The sequence below is a fragment of the Tetrao urogallus genome (assembly GCF_951394365.1).
Source record: "Tetrao urogallus genome assembly, chromosome: 3".
Taxonomy (NCBI): Eukaryota; Metazoa; Chordata; class Aves; order Galliformes; family Phasianidae; genus Tetrao; species Tetrao urogallus.
This window is the reverse complement of record NC_136815.1, coordinates 12,647,022-12,666,501: the sequence shown is the minus strand read 5'-3', so window position 1 is coordinate 12,666,501 and position 19,480 is coordinate 12,647,022. Positions and strand designations below refer to the sequence as shown.

The 19,480-nt window shown below is 37.2% G+C and overlaps 1 protein-coding gene across 2 annotated transcripts in view; it reads left to right on the top strand.

Moving 5' to 3' along the window:
* The window catches only part of COL14A1 (collagen type XIV alpha 1 chain), a gene marked incomplete at both ends in the record, with an annotated part of 115,710 nt that overhangs the window by 77,946 nt on the left and 18,284 nt on the right, over positions 1 to 19,480 (top strand). For both annotated transcript variants that reach the window (XM_079533221.1, XM_079533220.1), the window contains 7 exons: positions 2,284 to 2,361; positions 2,629 to 2,715; positions 6,138 to 6,191; positions 6,590 to 6,685; positions 7,900 to 7,953; positions 9,135 to 9,188; positions 18,936 to 18,989. In XM_079533221.1, coding sequence (XP_079389347.1) covers positions 2,284 to 2,361; positions 2,629 to 2,715; positions 6,138 to 6,191; positions 6,590 to 6,685; positions 7,900 to 7,953; positions 9,135 to 9,188; positions 18,936 to 18,989 — 477 coding nt within the window. The remainder of the gene's footprint in view (positions 1 to 2,283; positions 2,362 to 2,628; positions 2,716 to 6,137; positions 6,192 to 6,589; positions 6,686 to 7,899; positions 7,954 to 9,134; positions 9,189 to 18,935; positions 18,990 to 19,480) is intronic.

Genomic DNA, 19,480 nt, shown 5'->3' with positions numbered 1-19,480 from the left:
TTTTTTTGTCCCACTGATGAGTGTGGTATGCTACAGTTCAATGAACAGACACACATTTATCTGAGACAGACTGAACAGAAAGGGAATTAGGCTAAACATGCATAGCCCTTTCAACAGCCCTTAACAGTGGGACATGTCTGAGTTAGAAGTTCCAAACAGCTAGAGAAGAGAAACCTAACCTTGACAAGAAGTAAATACTGTTCTTTATTACTTCAGTGGGATTGAATGAAAAGTCTGGCTTTAAAACATTTTACTTACAAATCACGACTTTTTTTCTTTACTCATGCTTCCTTTTCATCAATATTTGTCTTCTTTTACCTCCATGTGTGTGTGATGCTAAAAGAATTAAGATTTGATGTTTTCTACTGTTGGGAATGCTTTGCAGAACTGTAGCCTGATCAGATAAAGATGAGTAGACTTTTCTGTATTACTGACTTTGCTTACAGTATTGGAGATCTAGAAAGCAAAATTTATATGAATACTCAGAATTATGAATAAAGGGCTGATGGTAGCAAAGAAAGCTTTGTTGAGTTATTTAGCTTGAGTCAGAGCAACCCACATAATATTTTAAAATAGGAGTACTGAGTCATTCAACATTTGAATGGTGAATACAACAATTCAGAGAATGTCTATTTGCTCTTTATTTTACACCAACATATTCTATCACTATGGATCTCTGGACTGTTTAATCCAATATATGAATGTGTATATGCTCCTGTGTAGGACTGCATAAATTTAACCAGTAATGTCAGACTTCCATTGTTTAGGATAAAAGAGTAGGTTGGGACAGACTGATTAATGGAAAAAGTGGAAATACTGCTTATGTCTGACCCTGAAATGATTTCTGCACAACCAGCTGAGGTGCTTCTGCAGTCTTTTTCAGAGATGTCTGATTTGCATAAGTGTAGTTCCATGTAAATACCCAAGGTCATCCTGAGTTAAGCAAATTAATGAGTCTTCCTGGAATTAGTAGCCCTGAGATGTGTAATGGAGAGATGTCTAAGTGGCTCCCCATGGAGCCAGCATGGATTTGAAACAGCCAGGGACACAGAACTGTTTGACTCAGGCTAGACCTTTGTGGACCCAACCCAAATGTTCAGAACTTCCCTTCATGCTGCACTTCAACAGTTAATCTGCTGGCAAATAAGGAAAAATCCTATGTATGTGAAAGTATTCCTTTGTTTAAAATACAGTAGTTGACTTACTTAAGAAAAAAATGAAGCAAAGTCAAAGGTACCCATTTCTATTTTAACACCTTCAGAAGCAATGAAGTTTTAAAGCTTTTCAAATCCTTAGCTTCATTGCTCTGTTCCAGTTTTAAGATAATGCTGCCGAAAATAATGATTTACAATTACTTAAATGAAAATAATAGCAAAACTAAAGATCATTCTTCTATCTGTAGCCATTCCTCAATATTTTTAACATGTGGGGCTGATTTAATGGGGTGTTCTGTTCTGTTCCCTTCTCTATTCAGTATGCAAGTAAATGAGGCATGGAGAAAGAACAGAAATAGAAACTGAGTAAAGCTTCATCTCTCTAGACCCATTTTTTATTCAGATCAAGGCTGTAATGGAGACACTTGGTTTTACCATTGAGTCCTATTTGGTATATTGTTTCTGACTACCTAGCAGCTTTAATTTTTACCAAATGTTTGTATTCCTGTAGATTAGATTCTTGTCCATAGCATGTTCTCAGACATGAGATGGGAATTTTTCTTTCTGACCACAGTTGTCGAGCAGCAAGCTTTTCATTCGTAACTTTTCATTGCCTGAGGATAATATGGATAAAAGCAGGCACATTCTAAAATAAAGTAGAACTGGAGAAACTGATAAATATTATCTGTGGCTCAGTTACAGTGTAAGTAGTATGCTATAGGAGATCTTGTTCCAGATAAAATCCAAGCACCAGACAAATGGAATATTTTGAGGAGTTGAGCTCTCTTGCACCTGTCTTTTCATGCCTCCTTTGCTGGAACAAAGCATTGGAAGCACCATTGGACAAAAGCAAGAACTGGGTCGGGGAGGTGAAGACAATCAAATGCCTACAGCATTTCACATTGAACAGCTTTGCTCAGTCAGTATCATATCTGATAGTTGGACATGTTGATTAGAACATAAGCCTTTTTAGAGTTAGCGTATTTTTGATTAGCTGTTCTAAGTTGATGGCCGTTTCTCTGTCTAGACTGAGTACTTGAGTGAAGGTAGCTTTTCTTGCTGATGGCTCTGTTTTGTGCTGATCTTACAACTAACGATCATCTTGTATATCATCCTTGTTTTGAAACAGTTGCAATTGCAGATGTTTGACATTGTTTGTGCTACCTCATGGGCCAATCGAGACAAATGCTGTGAGCTTCCTGGCTTGGTAAGAAATTTATTTCATTAACTGTACAATTTACTTCTTTTCTTCCTTTTATCGAGGCAAATGTTTTAAAGGAAATGTTTGGTTGAGCGTTTTCAAAAAGGTCCAGGTGTAGTTGGATTACTTGTCCTACTGAAAGGACAAAAGTATTTCTAAATCAAGTAAGCTCTTTTAAGGCACCTCTGTATCATTATTTTTCAATTTATAAAATTCTTACTTCTGAATAAAAGTTTTGCACGTAAGTCTCATCCAGTCTTGATCTTTCCTTAGAGAGATGAGGAAAATTGCCCTGCCCTTCCTCATGCCTGTTCCTGTTCAGAAGCTAATAAGGGTCCCCTGGGACCTCCAGGACCACCGGTAAGACTTTATTTAGGTTTTTAGCCAACTGTACCAAGTTGCCCATGTGCCACCTTTATTCCAATGTAAACATACTGAAATCGTGTAACTAATAAGATTAAATTAATTTCAAGTATCTTTAAAGTGGTACATTGACATTCTATTTAGAGTAAAGAAAAAAACCCAACAACTTGTCACTCAGTCAGATTTCTAAAAGTTAAGAAGAAGGCCCAAAGCATTTAGGGAATTGGAAGTTTTTCTAGCTTGAGAGTGAATGATGAGATATGCAATCCTAAAAGTTCCATGTACTTTGTGATGTTGCTTTGCTAGTGTTCCTCTAAGCATTTACTGTGTGAATGTTCAGCAGGTGTTTTATGTTTCTTATATAACAGGTGGAACTAGATAGTCTTATCTAGAAGACAAATATTTTACTTTCCAACTCAGCGTAGTATCTTAGGAAGATGGAATAAATTGTTCTTTCTCCTAGCTTATGGAAGAACTCAAAGAATGGATCAGACCAGACAACTGAGATGTGGGTGGTCTGAATTCAGAAAACTCAATCTCACATCGCATGGCTGATTTTTGTCAGTTTAGAAAAGTTGTAGGCTCTATTTACAGTAATATATTATTGGGTTAGTGTAAGATAATTGTAACTAGGAGTTTGTAGAACATTCATGTGTTTTTTCTTTCACAAACAGATTACTCTGATTGGCATCTTAGGGCTGCTTGCTAAACTAGCTTGACATAAGGCCCTCTTATGAACAAATTTGATCTTCATGTTTCTCTGCTCATAGTGTTCTGAATAAGAGCATGTTTTGAAGGGAAAGAGTCGGTGAAGAATGTAAAGGATTATAAATGTTTTGAAAAGATTTTGAAGTACACAAATTACATAAGATCGACAATTCAGACATTACATTTTTTTTGCAAGAGCTGTTCTTCAAGCTTTAGGTACAAAAGCTTGAAAAAGGAACTTAAAAGGAGAAAATTCACTGAAGATGTGTGTTTTGAACAAGGAAAAAATTACTGTGTTCTGTTTGAGTACAGGTTATGAGTCAAGTATGGATTAAAGTATTCATTCCTTTATATAGATTTCCAGTCTGTTTCCTTACAGTGGGATAATTCACATGAGTCCTTTTACTACATTTCTCAGAAAAATAAAAAATGTTTAAAAATTATTTGAATGGAAGGATATGTGTTGCTACAGTTCAGAATGCATATAGAACAAGAAATGCCAAAGCTTAATTCAGAAATAAATAATCTATTTTTATTTATAGTATCTAAGATAAACAATAATTTGAGTAAGGTAGTTCCCTACAAGAGGTGGTTTAAAATCAAGCAGAAAAGGCATAGAATCCTAGAATCATTTACGTTGGAAGGGACTCTTTAATGTCATCTAGTCCTACTCCTCTGCAATGAACACAGACATCTACAGTGAGATCAAGTTGCTCAGAGCTTGGTCCAGCCTGACCTTGAATGTCTCCAGGGAGGGATCAACCACCACTTCTCTGGGCAACCTGTTCCAGGGCTCCACTACCCTTACTGAAAAAAAAAATCTTTTATCTCCAATTTAATTTCCCTTCTTTTAGTTTGGATCTGTCTCACCTTTTCCTATCACAACAAGACCTTGCTGAAGAGTCTGTCCCTTTCTGTCCTGTAGGCATGGGGAGAATGTAATTCTAGAATTCAGCCTCTCTTGAGTGACTTTTTTTTAAATTTTTTAATTTTTTTTTTGGCCAAAGTTACATGGCGTATGGCTCAGGAAATATGTATGAGGTCTGCAAAAAAGCAGAGCAAAAAAACCCAACTCACTGTTCTTTTCGGAGCCAACCAAGGGTCAGTCACATTGCTTTGTCTGGTCAGTAGTGCTCTGGGTCATTAAAACATCATGTGACTTCTCACAAAGCCAAGGATTTTTTTGTTTTAGGGATCAGAATTCTTCCATGTAGCCAGCCTTAGATATTATACCAAAAAGACTCACGATAAAAGGCTTCCATTTGTTTGGGATTATATCTCTGGAAATATTGTTTGTGATCATTTAGAAAGTGGATCATTTTAGATGAGACAAAGTATTGTTTAGAGGTAAGATTATCTGGAAGTTTTCATTATGGGTTACAGTTTTTATGCCTTAATCTGCCAGAATTTCATCATGCTGTCTGAAATTCTGCATGTAGAACTAAGCACACAAACCTGACGTCTGCATTGTGTAAGGAGAGCTGCAGAACTCGAGAGAGTGAAGAAGGAGACACAAAACATTATTGGATCACTTGGAGAAGTTTAACTGCAATGAAAAGCTTTCAATGCTTCATTGGTTTTAACTAATCAAAAAAGCTAAAGAGTTGAATTCATAACGAATGATTAAGAATTGTTTCTTGTGGAAGTACTGACTATAAAGAAGTTAGTTAACATAACAGAAAATACGTAACAAGAAATCTTGGCTAGAACTAGAAGTCAAAGAAATGACAAATTTGATATTATTATACAATCTTATTTAACCACTAAAACTAGTTTATGGGAAAAATAAGGGAAGCTCTTGTGATGTTTTCAACTTAAATCAATGCTTTTCTGGAATTTGTGCTTTTGCCGTGCTAGGATTACTGGGTTCAAAACCAGACTCATTGTGAATCTTAAAGCATATGATTCAGTTACGATGCCTAGTTGTACACAGTCCTTTTTGACTACAAAGAAGGGCAGAGTCTCTGTAATGCTTGTATCCCAAGAGATAAAGGGATACTCTCAAGTGAAGGAAGAGGGAAATTGACCTGAAAAAATGTGAAAAACAATCTTTATGCTGTCCTGGAGGATAAAGCATATCCAACATGTATATGCAAAACACATTCATGGCAGCCATCCATAGGTATATGCAGCTCCAGTGTCTCAGATGATCCTAATAATAATGGCAACATTTGGTTAATAAATGATTAACAGATGCAGGCACCACTGAAGAAAGTAAAAAAGACAAAAATAGACAAAAGGTTATTTGCCTAAGTATAACACTAAATTTGACCATTTAGTTAATTTAGTAGATTCTGGAGTTGTCCTTGGTGAAAAATATTCCTAAGGAATTGAAACTCAGCCTTTAACAATGTGGTGATCCTGAAGAGCATGGACAGATATGCAGGAGCTTTCAGCAACTGAAGGGGAACCCATGACCACATGTATGAACTTCTATCCCTGTTGTAGCTTTCAGTGTTATTTTGATACTTACTGTGTGCTTTCTTGGCTCTGGAAATTGGTTACATCTGCGTTTGTATCTGTTCCTATATATGACCACACTGAAGTATGTTCTTAGTTTAATTACTCCAGTGGAAGGATCTGGACAGGATATTCATTGTGAATCACATACGATTCAAGAACAGGAAAGAAAAGTTTGGGCTTCTCTGGGTTTTATTTTTATTTATTTGATAGTTTTGGTTTGCAGAAAGTTCTGTGGTTGTACTTTTCAGGGTGGTCCAGGTGTCAGAGGTGCCAAAGGTCATCGTGGAGATCCAGGTCCAAAGGTACTTTGTACAGCACTTTACAGTTGTCAGATGCACAGGCTCTTGGTTTATTTCTGCTGCATGTAAACCATGAAATGAATCCCAGATTCTCTACTGTTGCTGGGGAAAATGCATAGTGAAATTCCATTGGTATTTTGTGTATCTCTTTTCATAATTTGTCATGTGTGTTTCTTGATAAAAGAAATGAAAGAAATAAAATTCAGAATGCTGCTACAGCAGCATTATTTATTTATTTATTTATAAAGGATCTATGCCTTTTTAAAATGGAACACTGACTGTTCACTCAAATGCTAACTCATATTTCAGATGTTTCTGAGTCTATCAGTACTTAATTCTTCAAACAGAAGCTGCCTTTGTCCATATGATAGGAGTTTAACTTATGTCCTGTGCTACTTTAGGGACCAGATGGACCTCGAGGTGAAATTGGTGTTCCTGGACCTCAAGGACCTCCAGGACCACAAGGACCCAGTGGACTTTCTATTCAAGGCCTTCCAGTGAGATTTATACAAACAATAGGGTTTTCTTCTGTGTTTTGGACAGCATATATCTTAGATTAGACCAAAATATCTTTTGGTGTCCTGATCGGAATCTGCATTTCAGTATTTGAGGGGAAGTTGCATATTTAGGTTTACCCTACAGTGGATTTAATGCCAGGATTCCAGTTCGCACCTGGAGATGAACTTATGGTTAGCTGGAGGAATTTAATCAGTTGGTGTGACTCAGGTATGAGCCTTGAGACAAGTGAAAAAAGAATTGTGGTAGGGGAGTAACATGGCCCCGTACCAAATTGTTAATATTTAATCTTTCTTCTAGTTGTGGTATTGCTCAGTGCAGATCAGTTCTGACTTGAAAGGTATTCCTAAGCAAGAACACCGTATTTGCTGCCAAAACTGAGCAATAGTATTCACTGCACTTACAGAGTCTATCATCACAGGAGATGATTAGGCCTGGAATTTGCAAAGCTCTTGTGAAATAAGTATCAGAATTTCATCATAAACACACATTGGCAGAACAATGAACCAACAGGACAAATTTGTTTTATAGCCATCTCCAGTAGATATGTACACACAAGTCCTGAAGGGTATCAGATACGTGACTTTTTTTTCTTGTTTCATAATTTTACTGTTATAATACCCTTTCTTTTTTCTACTGCACTACAATAAAAATATAACAAAGTAATTTCTTAAAACTACATAATCTTGATGTTGTCATCAGGGAGTAATACCTTAATACCTTAATTATATTAATACCTTAATACCTTAATTATAAAATCAGTTTTTTCATAGAGGAAATGTGTTATGACAGAATTTAATTAAAATTTGCTTATTATCTGGAAAAGTGTATCCTTGTCATACATATATACTGTAGAGATCCAGTGGTTTTATCATTAGTACTCCTGAGTACTGAAATGAAAAAACAACTACATTTTTTGTGACATAATGGCTGTATTTCTGTCAGCTTAATTCTGAAGTCTTTTAAAGTAAATTTCATAGTCTTTTTTTTTATATTTGTAAATTCTTCGTTTACATTTTTTTCAAATTGAGTTAAGGGTTTGCTTTCAGCTGGAAAAGTAGCCTTGTTTTCTGTTTGTATGCTTGTTGGTTGGTTGTTGTTGTTGTTGTTTTTTTCCTAAAGATGCTGATAAGAACATTAAAAATAGGAAAGTAACCATATATTTGAGTTACTATGAGTGCTTCTTAATCTGCAGGGGCCACCGGGTGAAAAGGGAGAGAAAGGAGATCTTGGTTTTCCTGGCCTGCAGGTATTCTCTGTTATTGTTTGACCTGTCACTTACTAAGCTTGTGTTGAATTGACATCATTGTGAGTTTAAGGCACATATCCAAAACTGCTGAGAAGTGTGTTGTCATGGTAAATTCAAATGGATATTCAGGAGCAGGAATCTGGGGTATGCTGGTATGCAGTGACCAAATTGTTCAGGGTCTGAAGAACTGATTATTTTCTCGATCTTGTTACACGCTGAATATTGGGTCTGTAACAACTTAGAAACTATTGACTTTAAAATTCCTTTTTATGTAATGAATTATTGGTAACATCTGCTTATTTTCACTTCAAGAATAGTAAATTCCTCCTGGAATTAGATAGGAGGACATATTAGGCAGTTAATTTTTTTTAGGGTATCATTCCCAAGATCAGCATATTAAAAACTGTAATTTTCAGTGAATCTAAACTTAATTCTTGTCTAGTATTTAGGTAGGAGTTTTCATTCCAATTGATTGCTGCTTCCCAGGATCATTTGCTCTTCCTTTTTCAAACAGTTTTCTTCTCATTATATCCTTCCAGTGTTTGTTGGTTGTTAACAGGTTCCCCCCTTTTGTTCATGTATGTTAGGGACAGTAAACTCATACAGTCTTTCCTCATAAATCAGTTTTGTCAGCCTTCTGGACCACCACAGTAATGGCTGCTCTGCTGCTTTCATGAGAGAATGAGATTTCATTTGAACAGTGCGGAGCTGTGCTGCACATAATTTGTAATCATACTTAGGCCATTTCATATTGCTACAATGACTTCAAACAATATTGTACCAGGCTTTGTTTTAGAAAAGAGAAAGAGAAATAGCATTTATACCTTCAGGTTAAGATACTGATTCATGCAGTAAGAGTCATATTGACACAACACTGGAGTGATGCAGATTTCTTTACAGCTTAGCAGCACAGGAAGGCCGATGTGACTCAGTTGTCAGTGTCCTTAACAGAGGATTGCAGTGAGGGAGTGCGAATGAATGTGCATTTCAACAAAGTGTGTTTAACAGTCCCTCATTTCACAGAAATACCTTCATTACTAACTCTTCTATGGCCCCACCATTATCAATTTCCTAGTTCCTCTCATTTCTGAAAAAGCATGCCATACAGTTAAATTGGAAAGTGATTTTGTTGCGTTCTGTTGAGTTGATCCCATTATTGGTTCTCCCTTTATAATGCTTAGGGTGTCCCAGGAGCATCAGGTTCACCTGGAAGAGATGGAGCTCAAGGTCAAAGGGTAAGGTAAAATGAACTTGTGTTTGTTTAAAAAGATTCCATTCCATAATGGATATGTTTTTTAGCATGGCAGATTTATTGTAGTTTATATCACTTAAGTTCTGTTGTTTCTGGAGACCTCTATCTCTGTGCCAGAAGAGATGGCAGAGATAGGGTGGAGTATCTTTTCATCTGCTAAATCAAGGTTGAGTAATTCTAGCTAGATGAGCAGTGGGGGAACCATGCATCCTGTCTGCACCTAATGCCTTTCATAGGAATGGATGTTGCTTGTGTCCAGCACCATTTGCTTATATGTTTAAAACTAGATGGTGGGTGTTACACAGTAAGCATGCAATCAAATGATATAGCTGATTACTGAATAATGAAGACAATTGCAAGGGCATCATATACTGAATGTGAACACATGTAGAAATTACTGATGAGAGGAAAATTTGAATAAGAATATGAAAATTTGGTCAACCTCATTCTGCTTCTGGTAGGACAAATGAAAATACAGTCTGTCTAGGAATCAGTAAAAGACAAATCTTCATATTCATGTGAGTAGTTAAACTATAAATTAAACCTTTCTGCTTGGGAAGACTTTCATTATTAGTTAGGTGCTAGAAGGCAATTGTTAGCATAGTAACAACATTACTGTATAAGCAGAAGTTTACTATTAAATATGACTTTTCAATTACCCTTGAACAAGATTTATGTATTTATGTTCCTTTTTTTGGATACTGTAGTGTAACTCATTTCTGGTAAATCTGAACCTTCTTTGGATTTCTGGCATTTACCTGTGAACATGTTATAAAAGTACATATGTATCTCTATAACGATACTTGACCTCATTACTATGAATTTAAACGTGCTTAAATACTTTCACTATTGTGAATTTAAGCAAGTAATTTAAGTATGTAAATTATTCCACTGAAATTACTGTAGAATTTAGACAGTGCATGGATGTTTTTCCTCTAAAATAAAGAAATTAATTTTATTAAGATAAAGATTTGCATAGCATTATCTTCAGATGAATAACTTTCTAATCAGATGAACAGGCATAATTTTAACTAACTTGTAATGAAACATGAAGATAAATGTATTCCTTTTCCTACTTTATCCTACTGTAATTCTGCCTTCTATATAGAAGCTCAATTTTTACATGATTTTAATCTCTTCTCTTTGGCTGTATTGTATCTTTTCCCCCTAAGTTCCCTGAGCTTGGTATCACCTATTCATGTTAGTAAAGACTTGGAGCCTGACGGACATTTGGATTTTTGCCACAATGCTTGGCTAATCTTGGTCATAGCCAAGTTGAAGTGATTTTGTTCTAGAAATTGTTTATGTGAGTGGCAAAAAAGTACCCCCTCTTTTTCATTCCTCATCACTAGTTAAACTGAGTGTTTTGCTCAGTTTAGCAATTCGGGGTGAAAAGTACCCAGAGTTTTTACTTTATGCTGTAGCTAACAGCTATTGCAGTAGAGTCACTCAGCCCTGTCTGTGTTAGCCAGCAGTTCAGAATTAATCTAGTTCTCCTACATATGGATCTCAGTGGGTTGATACAGAGAAATTATGTTTCTGAGAAAAGCATGGTGTAGGACTAGTGCAGCAAACATTTTTGGTGCAGTCTGGAAGGGGCATGCAGTGCTTATTCTGTAGAAGACCCCAACATTGTCTATAATAAAGAATGGCAAGTAAATAAATAACCAGTTTTTGTAGATGAAATAATCATGCTTGGGTCATCTGTTAATTTTCTTCTGGTGTTCATCAAAGTAGCTGGATAAACAGCTTAGATCTCACAGAAATAGGTCTGTTAACCTTTTATTGTATCTGTGTGACCTTATGCAACGTTGTGCAGCAGTAATTATTTCCACAGCAACAAACAATGGTGTTTTATTAATTTTATGGTGTTGTAACTTATTTGATTACTGTGAAGTTACGGCAACATAAAATTGCTTTTGATGAGTGAAGATCCAAGCCAGTGACATTACCAAAGTTTCTGAGAAAGGCATAATTCTGAAAGACATAACTGCAGCAACAGCTACAGAGAACTGGAAAATTCCTAAGAAGTAAATTGCCTTTTTGTATAATGTTCCCTTTGTTGGGCTTCCTCCTGTTAGCCAAGATGCCAAACTACTTTGCAGCTATTATACTACTAGAACTGAGATTTTATACATTATTCTTAGCTTAGCCATCATTTCCTCATTAGTGTTTTTTGTTCATTGAAATATTTTAATTATAGCATGGAACCAGTGCCACAGAGCACTTAAGCAAATGACTAAATCACATCAGTGTTAATGGGAGGTAAGCATGGGACTGATATTTATTGGGAAATTTCTGAAAGCTTTTTTGAACTGGGGATAACATGATAAGAGACTCAATAACTCCTGCAGTCAAGGATTTTTTTTTTCTTCAGTTACTTCACTTCAATGGCACTTTTTTTTTCCTTTTGAATTCTAACATTTATCATTTGTTTTTATTGTTGAAATCAATTCAGAAAAGGTCTTTATTTTTTACTCTTTATATTTTAATTTAGCAGTAAATCTAGAGAAGTACTTTTCTGTGTTCCTGAACTGCTTTTTAATTCCTGTTTAATTTTGCTTTTTGTGGATTTTAATAACTAGTTAAAAAACTAGAGCATCTCTACTGTCTGCTTTGTGAGTTCATACGAAGATTATTTTTATAACGAAACACCCTCTCTACAAAAAAAAAAAAAAAAAAGCTTGATGTTATAAAAATACCATGTTAAATTTGAATCAGAGGAATAAATGTGTTTTCTGATAATAAAGCAGACTTTCTGAATATTCCTGATAATATTTTTAAACCTGTCTGGTGACTGGTTTAAATGTACATTTCAGATTCTATAGTATGAGCATTCTCCTACCCTCTCATCAGCTTCAAGTTATAGATGAGTAATACTAAAGACTTTATAAAATACAAAAATACTTCTTTTTGTTTTTATTTTATGGCTACTTTTGTGGTTGTTTAGTGTGCTCTCTTACTGTCCTATATTTGTAGCTGGCAATATACAGAGGTTTTTACTAAAGGGAACAACAGAATGTGTTTCTCCCAAGCATATCTTATTGAGAGATACAGCTTGAATAGCACACTGGAGAATCCAAACTGACGTCATGCATCCTGGTGAATATGTAGGCTGTAATTAGACTCTCTTGTGCTTTTTGTTCATCTTTTTCAGCCAAGAGCAGAAAGTCTGGAAACAGACTGACACTGACCCTTGTTTAGATGTGTAGGTAGAGAAGGGAAAAGTCTTCTCTTTCCCATATCTCCATGGCTACTATCCAAGGTGAAGTCACAGTTGCAATCCTTGTTGTTTCTTGCGAAGTTCAGGCCACTCAAGAGGACAGATCTACACAGCTGCGACAAGGGAAGTCTGATCACACAGTCACAGAACAGCTGAGGTGGGAAGGATTCTCTGGAGGCCATCTGGTCCAAACCAGGGCAGGTTGTTCAAGACCAGGTCCAGGTAGCTTTTGAAAATCTCCAATGAGGGAGACAGGGAGACTCCACAACTTCCCTGGGCAACCTGTGGCTGTTTTCCACCAACTGCACAGCAGAAGAATTTTTCCTGTTGTTCAGACAGAACCTCTGGTGTTCCAGTTTGTGGCCATCACCTCTTGTCCTGTCACTGGGCCCCACTGAAAAGAGCACTCTCCCTTCAGGTATTTTTACGTGTTGATAACGTTCCCTTTGAGCTCTTCCCCAAATGAAATGGCATCTCCTCACAGGACAGATATGTTCCACTTCTTTGATCATCTTCATAACCCTCTCCTGGACTCTTTCCAGTATGTCCATGTCTTCAGAATTGGACATCGTTCTCCATATGTGGAGAACTCACCAGTGATAAGTAGAGGGGAAGGGTCACCTCTTATGACCTGTTGGTGATACTTCACCTGATATAGCCAAGAATACTATTAGCCTTCTTAGCAGCAGGAGCACGCTGCTGACTTATGGCCAACTTTGTGTCTATGACGGCACCCCAAAGCCTTTTATTTCAAGCTGCTTTCCAGCTGGAGTCCCCAGCATGTCCTGGTGCCGGGAGATGTTCCTCCCCAGGGACAAGACTACATTTCTCCTTGCTGGGAAACACCATGAAAGACTTTGCTGAAGTCTGCAAAGACAGTATTCACTGCTCTTCCCTCCATAAGGTTGGTGAGTTCATTAACATAAGCTTACGAGGGATGGTCAGGCATGACTTGCTATTGGTGACTCTATGCTGACTACTACTGATTATTTTCTTCTCCTTCATGTGCCTCGAAATGGTTGCCAGGTTTATACATCATCCCGAGTGCCTGTCATGTTCCTCTTGATGACACCTGTTCTGAATGCCAAGTTTGCATTTCCTGTGCTTGTAACATTGTCACTACTCATAGCTGCCTCATAGGTGTCCTCTGCTGGACATCTCCTTGGTAAAGTGATAGGCTTCTTCCTTATCAGGTTAGTATGTACTTGGGGAAGCTCTGTTGGATGTCTGCTGAAGGTGGGACTGGAGACTTGTATGATGTTATTGATTTTCCTTGTTCAGCTGCTGCAGTGTGTAATCAATGAATATTAAGATGTTACAATTATGAAATAAACAAGAGAGTTTGACAAAGCAGACTGTGATAACAAAAAGAGGATAAATAGAAGGCTTATCCCTATCCTGGGCTCACTCACAAAACACCAGCAGAGGCAATCCCTAGAAGAGATCCTTCCCCGCTGGTAGCCAGCTCTTAAATAGGTCTAGGAGAGGTGAAGCCTGGCTCCACCCCTTCCAGCAGCCCAGGTGAATTGCCTTCACCTGTGCTCCTCTGGCTGACTCATTGCTTGCCTCAGGTGATCAATCAGAGGTTCAGGCCATGACTCAGCAGTTCCCATACATGCAGCTACTTTGGATTCCAAGAATATTGACCAGTGCTACTTTACCCTGCTTGCAGATATTTGTCTGCAGTAAGATACATCTAAGTGATAAGGAAGGTGATTCAGCATCTTAAACATATCTTCAGCTCCTAATGGTTCCTCTTCTGCGTGCTCTGAGAGCAGGAGGTCGAAGAAACCTGCTGTAAGACACAAAGTCTATGTCTGAACTAGCACATGAGATATTGCTACAACGCAGTTTTTAGCATATCCACAGTGTTTTTGTGTGGTCTCTCATATTGAACATTCTTCTTGGTAGTGTTGGCTGACACCAATTACAACTCTTCCAGTGCATAGTTCAAAGGACAGTGTAGATCTTAAATCATTTCCAGTCTGCATTTCCAGTTTGTGTAAATAAACACTGATTGAGTGAGATTTAGAGAATCATCAGATTAAGGTTGGAAGGGACCTTTCGGAATTCATTTGTTCGCAGCTCAGGTGCACGTTAAATTTAATCTTGAATATCTCCAAGGATGAAGACTCCACAACCTCTCTGTGCAATCTGTGTCAATATACAATATACCACTTCATTGTAACACTTTTTTTCTAGCACCTAATTAAAACTTCCCTCTTTCAACTTGTATCTTTTGCCTTTTGTCCTATCACTGTACACCTATGAGATTATTCTTGTCATGTCTCTTTCTTCCAATTAGGTAATTTATACAGTGATAAGATTGCCCCTTAGTGTTTTCTCTTCCAGGCTGAGCAAAACAATTTATTTCAACCTCTCTTCATATGTCCTGTGCTCCAGACCCTGACCATTTGGTGACCCTGAATTGGACATGTTAATCTTTAAGAAGACCAAAACCATACACACCTGCTGCTGAACCTGATGGCTGTGCTCTGATAGTCAGAATGTGGTTGGTCTTTGTTGCAGTGGCATGCTGATGACTCATGTTCAATCTACTGTCCCCTAGGGACCCCAGATTATTTTCCATGAAGGTGCAGAAATGTGCCCACGCACATCAGCATGAGCTGTGCCACATCTTTTGCTCTGAGGATCTCTTTAATTTAGAAGTGAAGGTATACTCAGAGGGAAACATATACGTAAAGAATTTTTTTCTTTGAAAGTTAACTGCAGTTAAAACTTAAATAATTAGCAAGGGATATGAAAGAAATATGTTTTAAACTATGAAGAATTAATGCTGAATTAATTTTGGACTATCGTATCATAGATGGCACTTTCACAAGGAAGAAAGGAAATTCAAAGTCAACTTATTCTTGTGTGTTGAGACAGAACTAGACAATTGTGATAAAAAAAAAAGATTTGTGTTCTGACCAAAGCATCTAAAAAGTTACATTTCTGCTATTTTTTTGGGTTAGATTTAATCAAAAATAGCTCATGTTGGTGCATGATCTTTTGGAAGCTACACCTCAGATTAATATGCTGGTTTAATAAAATTTTACTGGGGCCCCTGGTACAGGAAAGATTCGGAGCTGTTAGAGTGGGTCCAGACGAGGGCCGTGAAGATGATCAGAAGACTGGAGCACTTCTCCTTTGAAAAAAGATTGAAGGAGTTGGGCTTGTTTAGCTTGGAGAAGAAGAGTTCTGGGAAGACCTCACTGCAGTCTTCCAATACTTGATGGGAGCTTATAAGCAAGAGGGGGACTGACTTTTCACATGGTCTGATAATGACAGAACAAGGGTGAATGGCTTTAAGCTAAAAGAGAGTAAATTTAGGTTAGATGTTAGGAAGAAATTTTTTTACTTTGAGGATGATGAGACACTGGAAAAGGTTGCCCAGGAGGGTTGCAGATGCCCCATTTCTAGAGGCATTCAAGGCCAGTTTGGATGGGATCCTGGACAGCCTGATCTAGTAGATGTCAACTCTGCTCATGGCAGTCGGGTTGGAACTAGGTGATCTTTTAGGTCCTCTCCAACCTAAGTCATTCTGTGATATTTTTCTCATGCTCACAGCAGTTGTTGTTTTGTGTGTGTGTGTGTGTGTGTTTTAACAAGAGGAATTTTTAAAATTTTTCGTCAGAAAAAGAAAAAAAATAAAGGTAAGGTAATAGGTTGCAGTTTGCATTTGGTTTTTAGACGTATTCAAAAGCAGTGTGTGGAAGTCCTTCAAACCTTAGTAGCTTCAGTTGAGATTTTGCCAGTGTTTATCCTACTTGTAAAACCACTTCTCTGCAAATACCCCAAACAAAGTTTGAGCTGCCAAGAGCTGAAGTGTTTCTAGTGAAGCCAGCAGCAGCCTCTACTCTCTTCATCACGGTTGAAATTTTATGGAGATTTAGATGGTACCTATGTTCTATGATGCCATTTGTATTCTAGCAAATTATATTTCTAATTAAAAAAGCAATTGTAGCTACACTATTTCTCCACTGCTCTTTTTCATACTATTACCATAGCATGCTCCAATTTAAGATGACTATGCAAAACAATATTCATCTTGATAAAAACTGCCCTCCATTTGAGGTCATACATCAAAATGCTCTTGATCGTGCACTAAGGAGATTCAGTTGGTGGCTGTGTATGCAGTTATTCCTGTTGTGGCTTTGGCTGAATAAGGGATGAAGAGCTGTTGTGCTGTGTAATTCCTTCAGGCATTCTGGAGATATTGAAGCAAAGAAGAAATTTCAATAAATAGCAGAGTGAATTATATCTTTAAGGCTTCAGTACTCTGAATATAGCTTGTGAATTCTCACAGTACTCTATTTTTTTATGCATTACGTAGACAAAAAATAATGGGAAACAAGAGCCAGAAGAAATACATTCCCAGTCTTTCTGCCAGTTTCCTGTTACCTTAGTAATCTTCTCTGCTCCCAAGTTCAGAATGAGTATCAAATCCATTCTGCTTCATCAGATAACCTAAATAATGTCATTGAAGCATAAACAAATATCTTTGGTCTTTATCCTACGTGAGAGAATAGGTGTTGCCTTACTCGCCCTTAAATGCAACCTCTCTTTGTCTTAATTTATAAAAAGCAATTTTCACAGTTAACAAGTATAATAGGAAGTGATTTTGTGTGGCCAAGAGATACATGCACAGTGCCAGGAGAACGAAATCCTAGGAACAGATAAGAATTGGGAGCAGCCAAAAGTAAGAAAATTGCTCCTAAGAAATAAATTGTGAGTTATATTCCAAGATGATGTGATAGTTGTGATCATTCTGTTAGTTCTACACTTTGATTTGGATGGGAGAAGGGATGGACATCGTACAGTGTTATTTTTATGCTATATTCTAGAAGTCAATGGAAGGCTCTCCAATTCCTTCCCCAGTAGATAAATTAAGCCCACATGGATGTCCAGCCAGTTTTCACCTTGCCTTAATATGAATCAAAGATAAGTGCAGATTTTCAGTCTTTGCTTTAAAAGGTGAAATATACTTGTAAACATGAAGATGCCAATTTTCCCGGAGGTGATACTATTTACAAAACCAAGGAGTTATATAATCTTCCATGCTATTATAAAACTGAATGACACCCGTCACTGAATTTTTCAAAACCTTGTTCATGCTGATTCTTTCTGAGTGTCAGAAATCCTATTTCATCATTTGTAATGCAGTTCAAAGTTCCTTCAGCCATTCTGTCTCCTTCAGAAATAACAATTTTGAAGAATGAATTCACTTCCTTTACTTAGCAAATGTATTTGAATTGAACTGGACTTGCAACCTTTTCTCTGTGTAGGTCTTAAAACTATTGTGATCCAGTAACCTTATTTCAATGCCAATTTGATATTATTTTTGCTTTTGTGATGGGAGACCTGCTTTGTACTTGGAAGTTTCAGAAATCATCTGGCTGCATTATGAAATAGGAAAATAATATTTCCTTATCAATCTGAAAGATGCATAGATGACAGAATACAAATTGATCATGATGATCATCATAACACTCTTCTGGTGTATTTTTTTTTTAAACAATCCTTTCTAGGTACATGACAGATGATATTCCCACACCAGATTTTTTCTTCCATATGAAAGCAGTTTTTAATCAGTTTCCAAACCATGTAAAGCATGAAACAACTAGTTCATGCTATATTAATTACTGAAACTAAGCTCTTTTTCTATTAAGAACTAGAATGTTTTTACTCTGTGTGTGAGCATGAACACTTTAAAAACCTCACTTTCCTTCTACTCTTACCTCCATATTCTGGTCTTGAGCCAGCAATAAGATCATATTTCTCCTTTTGAGTTTGTGCAGTAATTAAATAATTGTCATATGACTGGCTGTTCAGAAATCTGTTTTATAGTATGCGGGCGCAAAATGTGTATTTTGGTTAATTTGCATGAATGCTTTAGCGATAATGTATTTTCTTCTACATCTGGTCAGCCTTTCTTCTCTGATTTGCTTGCTTTCCAGTCTCCAAGATATCTTTAGTTTCTGGCTCAAATTCTGGAAGCTCTGAAGCACGTTCATAATGTAAACCACCTGAGAATCCCTATCGAACTCTCATTATGCTGCTTCCTGAGTCAGGACCTCTGTGATAGCTGGTTCATATGTACAGTGTAGCTGGACAGAAAGATGCATGGCAATTAGAGTCTTTCAGCACTTAATCCATGGGACTATGAACAGTCACAACCAGTGAGAACAGACCTGGAAGTGTGACCCATCTTCTGGGAGACAAGTTGGACAGCAAACCCTCATTATAGCAGCATTAGAAGTGAAATTTGCTTAGAGGAGAAAAGTGCCAGTACAAAGATTTTTGCATTACTTTCTTATTTCAAAAGCACAGTGAGACCGTGGTTGGATTTTTTAAAATGCTTGCTACGCTGTAGCTCCTTTTAAGAAATAAACTCTCCCCAGAGCAAAAAAAGAAAAGAAAGAAAAAGCTTTCTAGAAGAAATTGAACAAATTAATAACTTATGTATAAAAAGCTGATAAAATTAAATACATTTCTCTTTTCTAGGGCCTTCCTGGCAAAGATGGACCCACAGGCCCACAAGGACCTCCTGGCCCAGTTGTGAGTATTGCCCTTTGACTTTATTACTGTAAAGATCGGCAGAACTTAGGGGGGCAGTAGGTCACTCTGTTATCTAGGCAAGGCCAAAAGTTCTCCCTGGAAGCTAGGATTCTCATGACTCACAAAGTTGGCAGAAAGCTGCTTGTCCAGTGTCATTTTTTTCCATTCTCACTTAGCTCAAGAAAAAAAATGTCTGGAGAGAAGAGAGTTGTTCCATCAATAGGTTGATAGTTTGCTTCTAACTGAATAATGGCACTACGTAAGAGAAATTAATGTTGTTACTGTTTGGGGTAAGACTTTCTTTCTGTAAGAAATTCCACTTGGGATTATTAGTTGAAGTGAATTGCTCAGTTTGCTACGACTGGAGGCTGAAAGTGAGTGTGCATATTCAAATGCTCTCATAGAATAATCGAAAAAGACAGCGGGGACCTCTTTCAGCCTTCAGTGCAAGATGTAAGTTTGCTTCCAGAGTCAGTTTCATACTTCCTAGC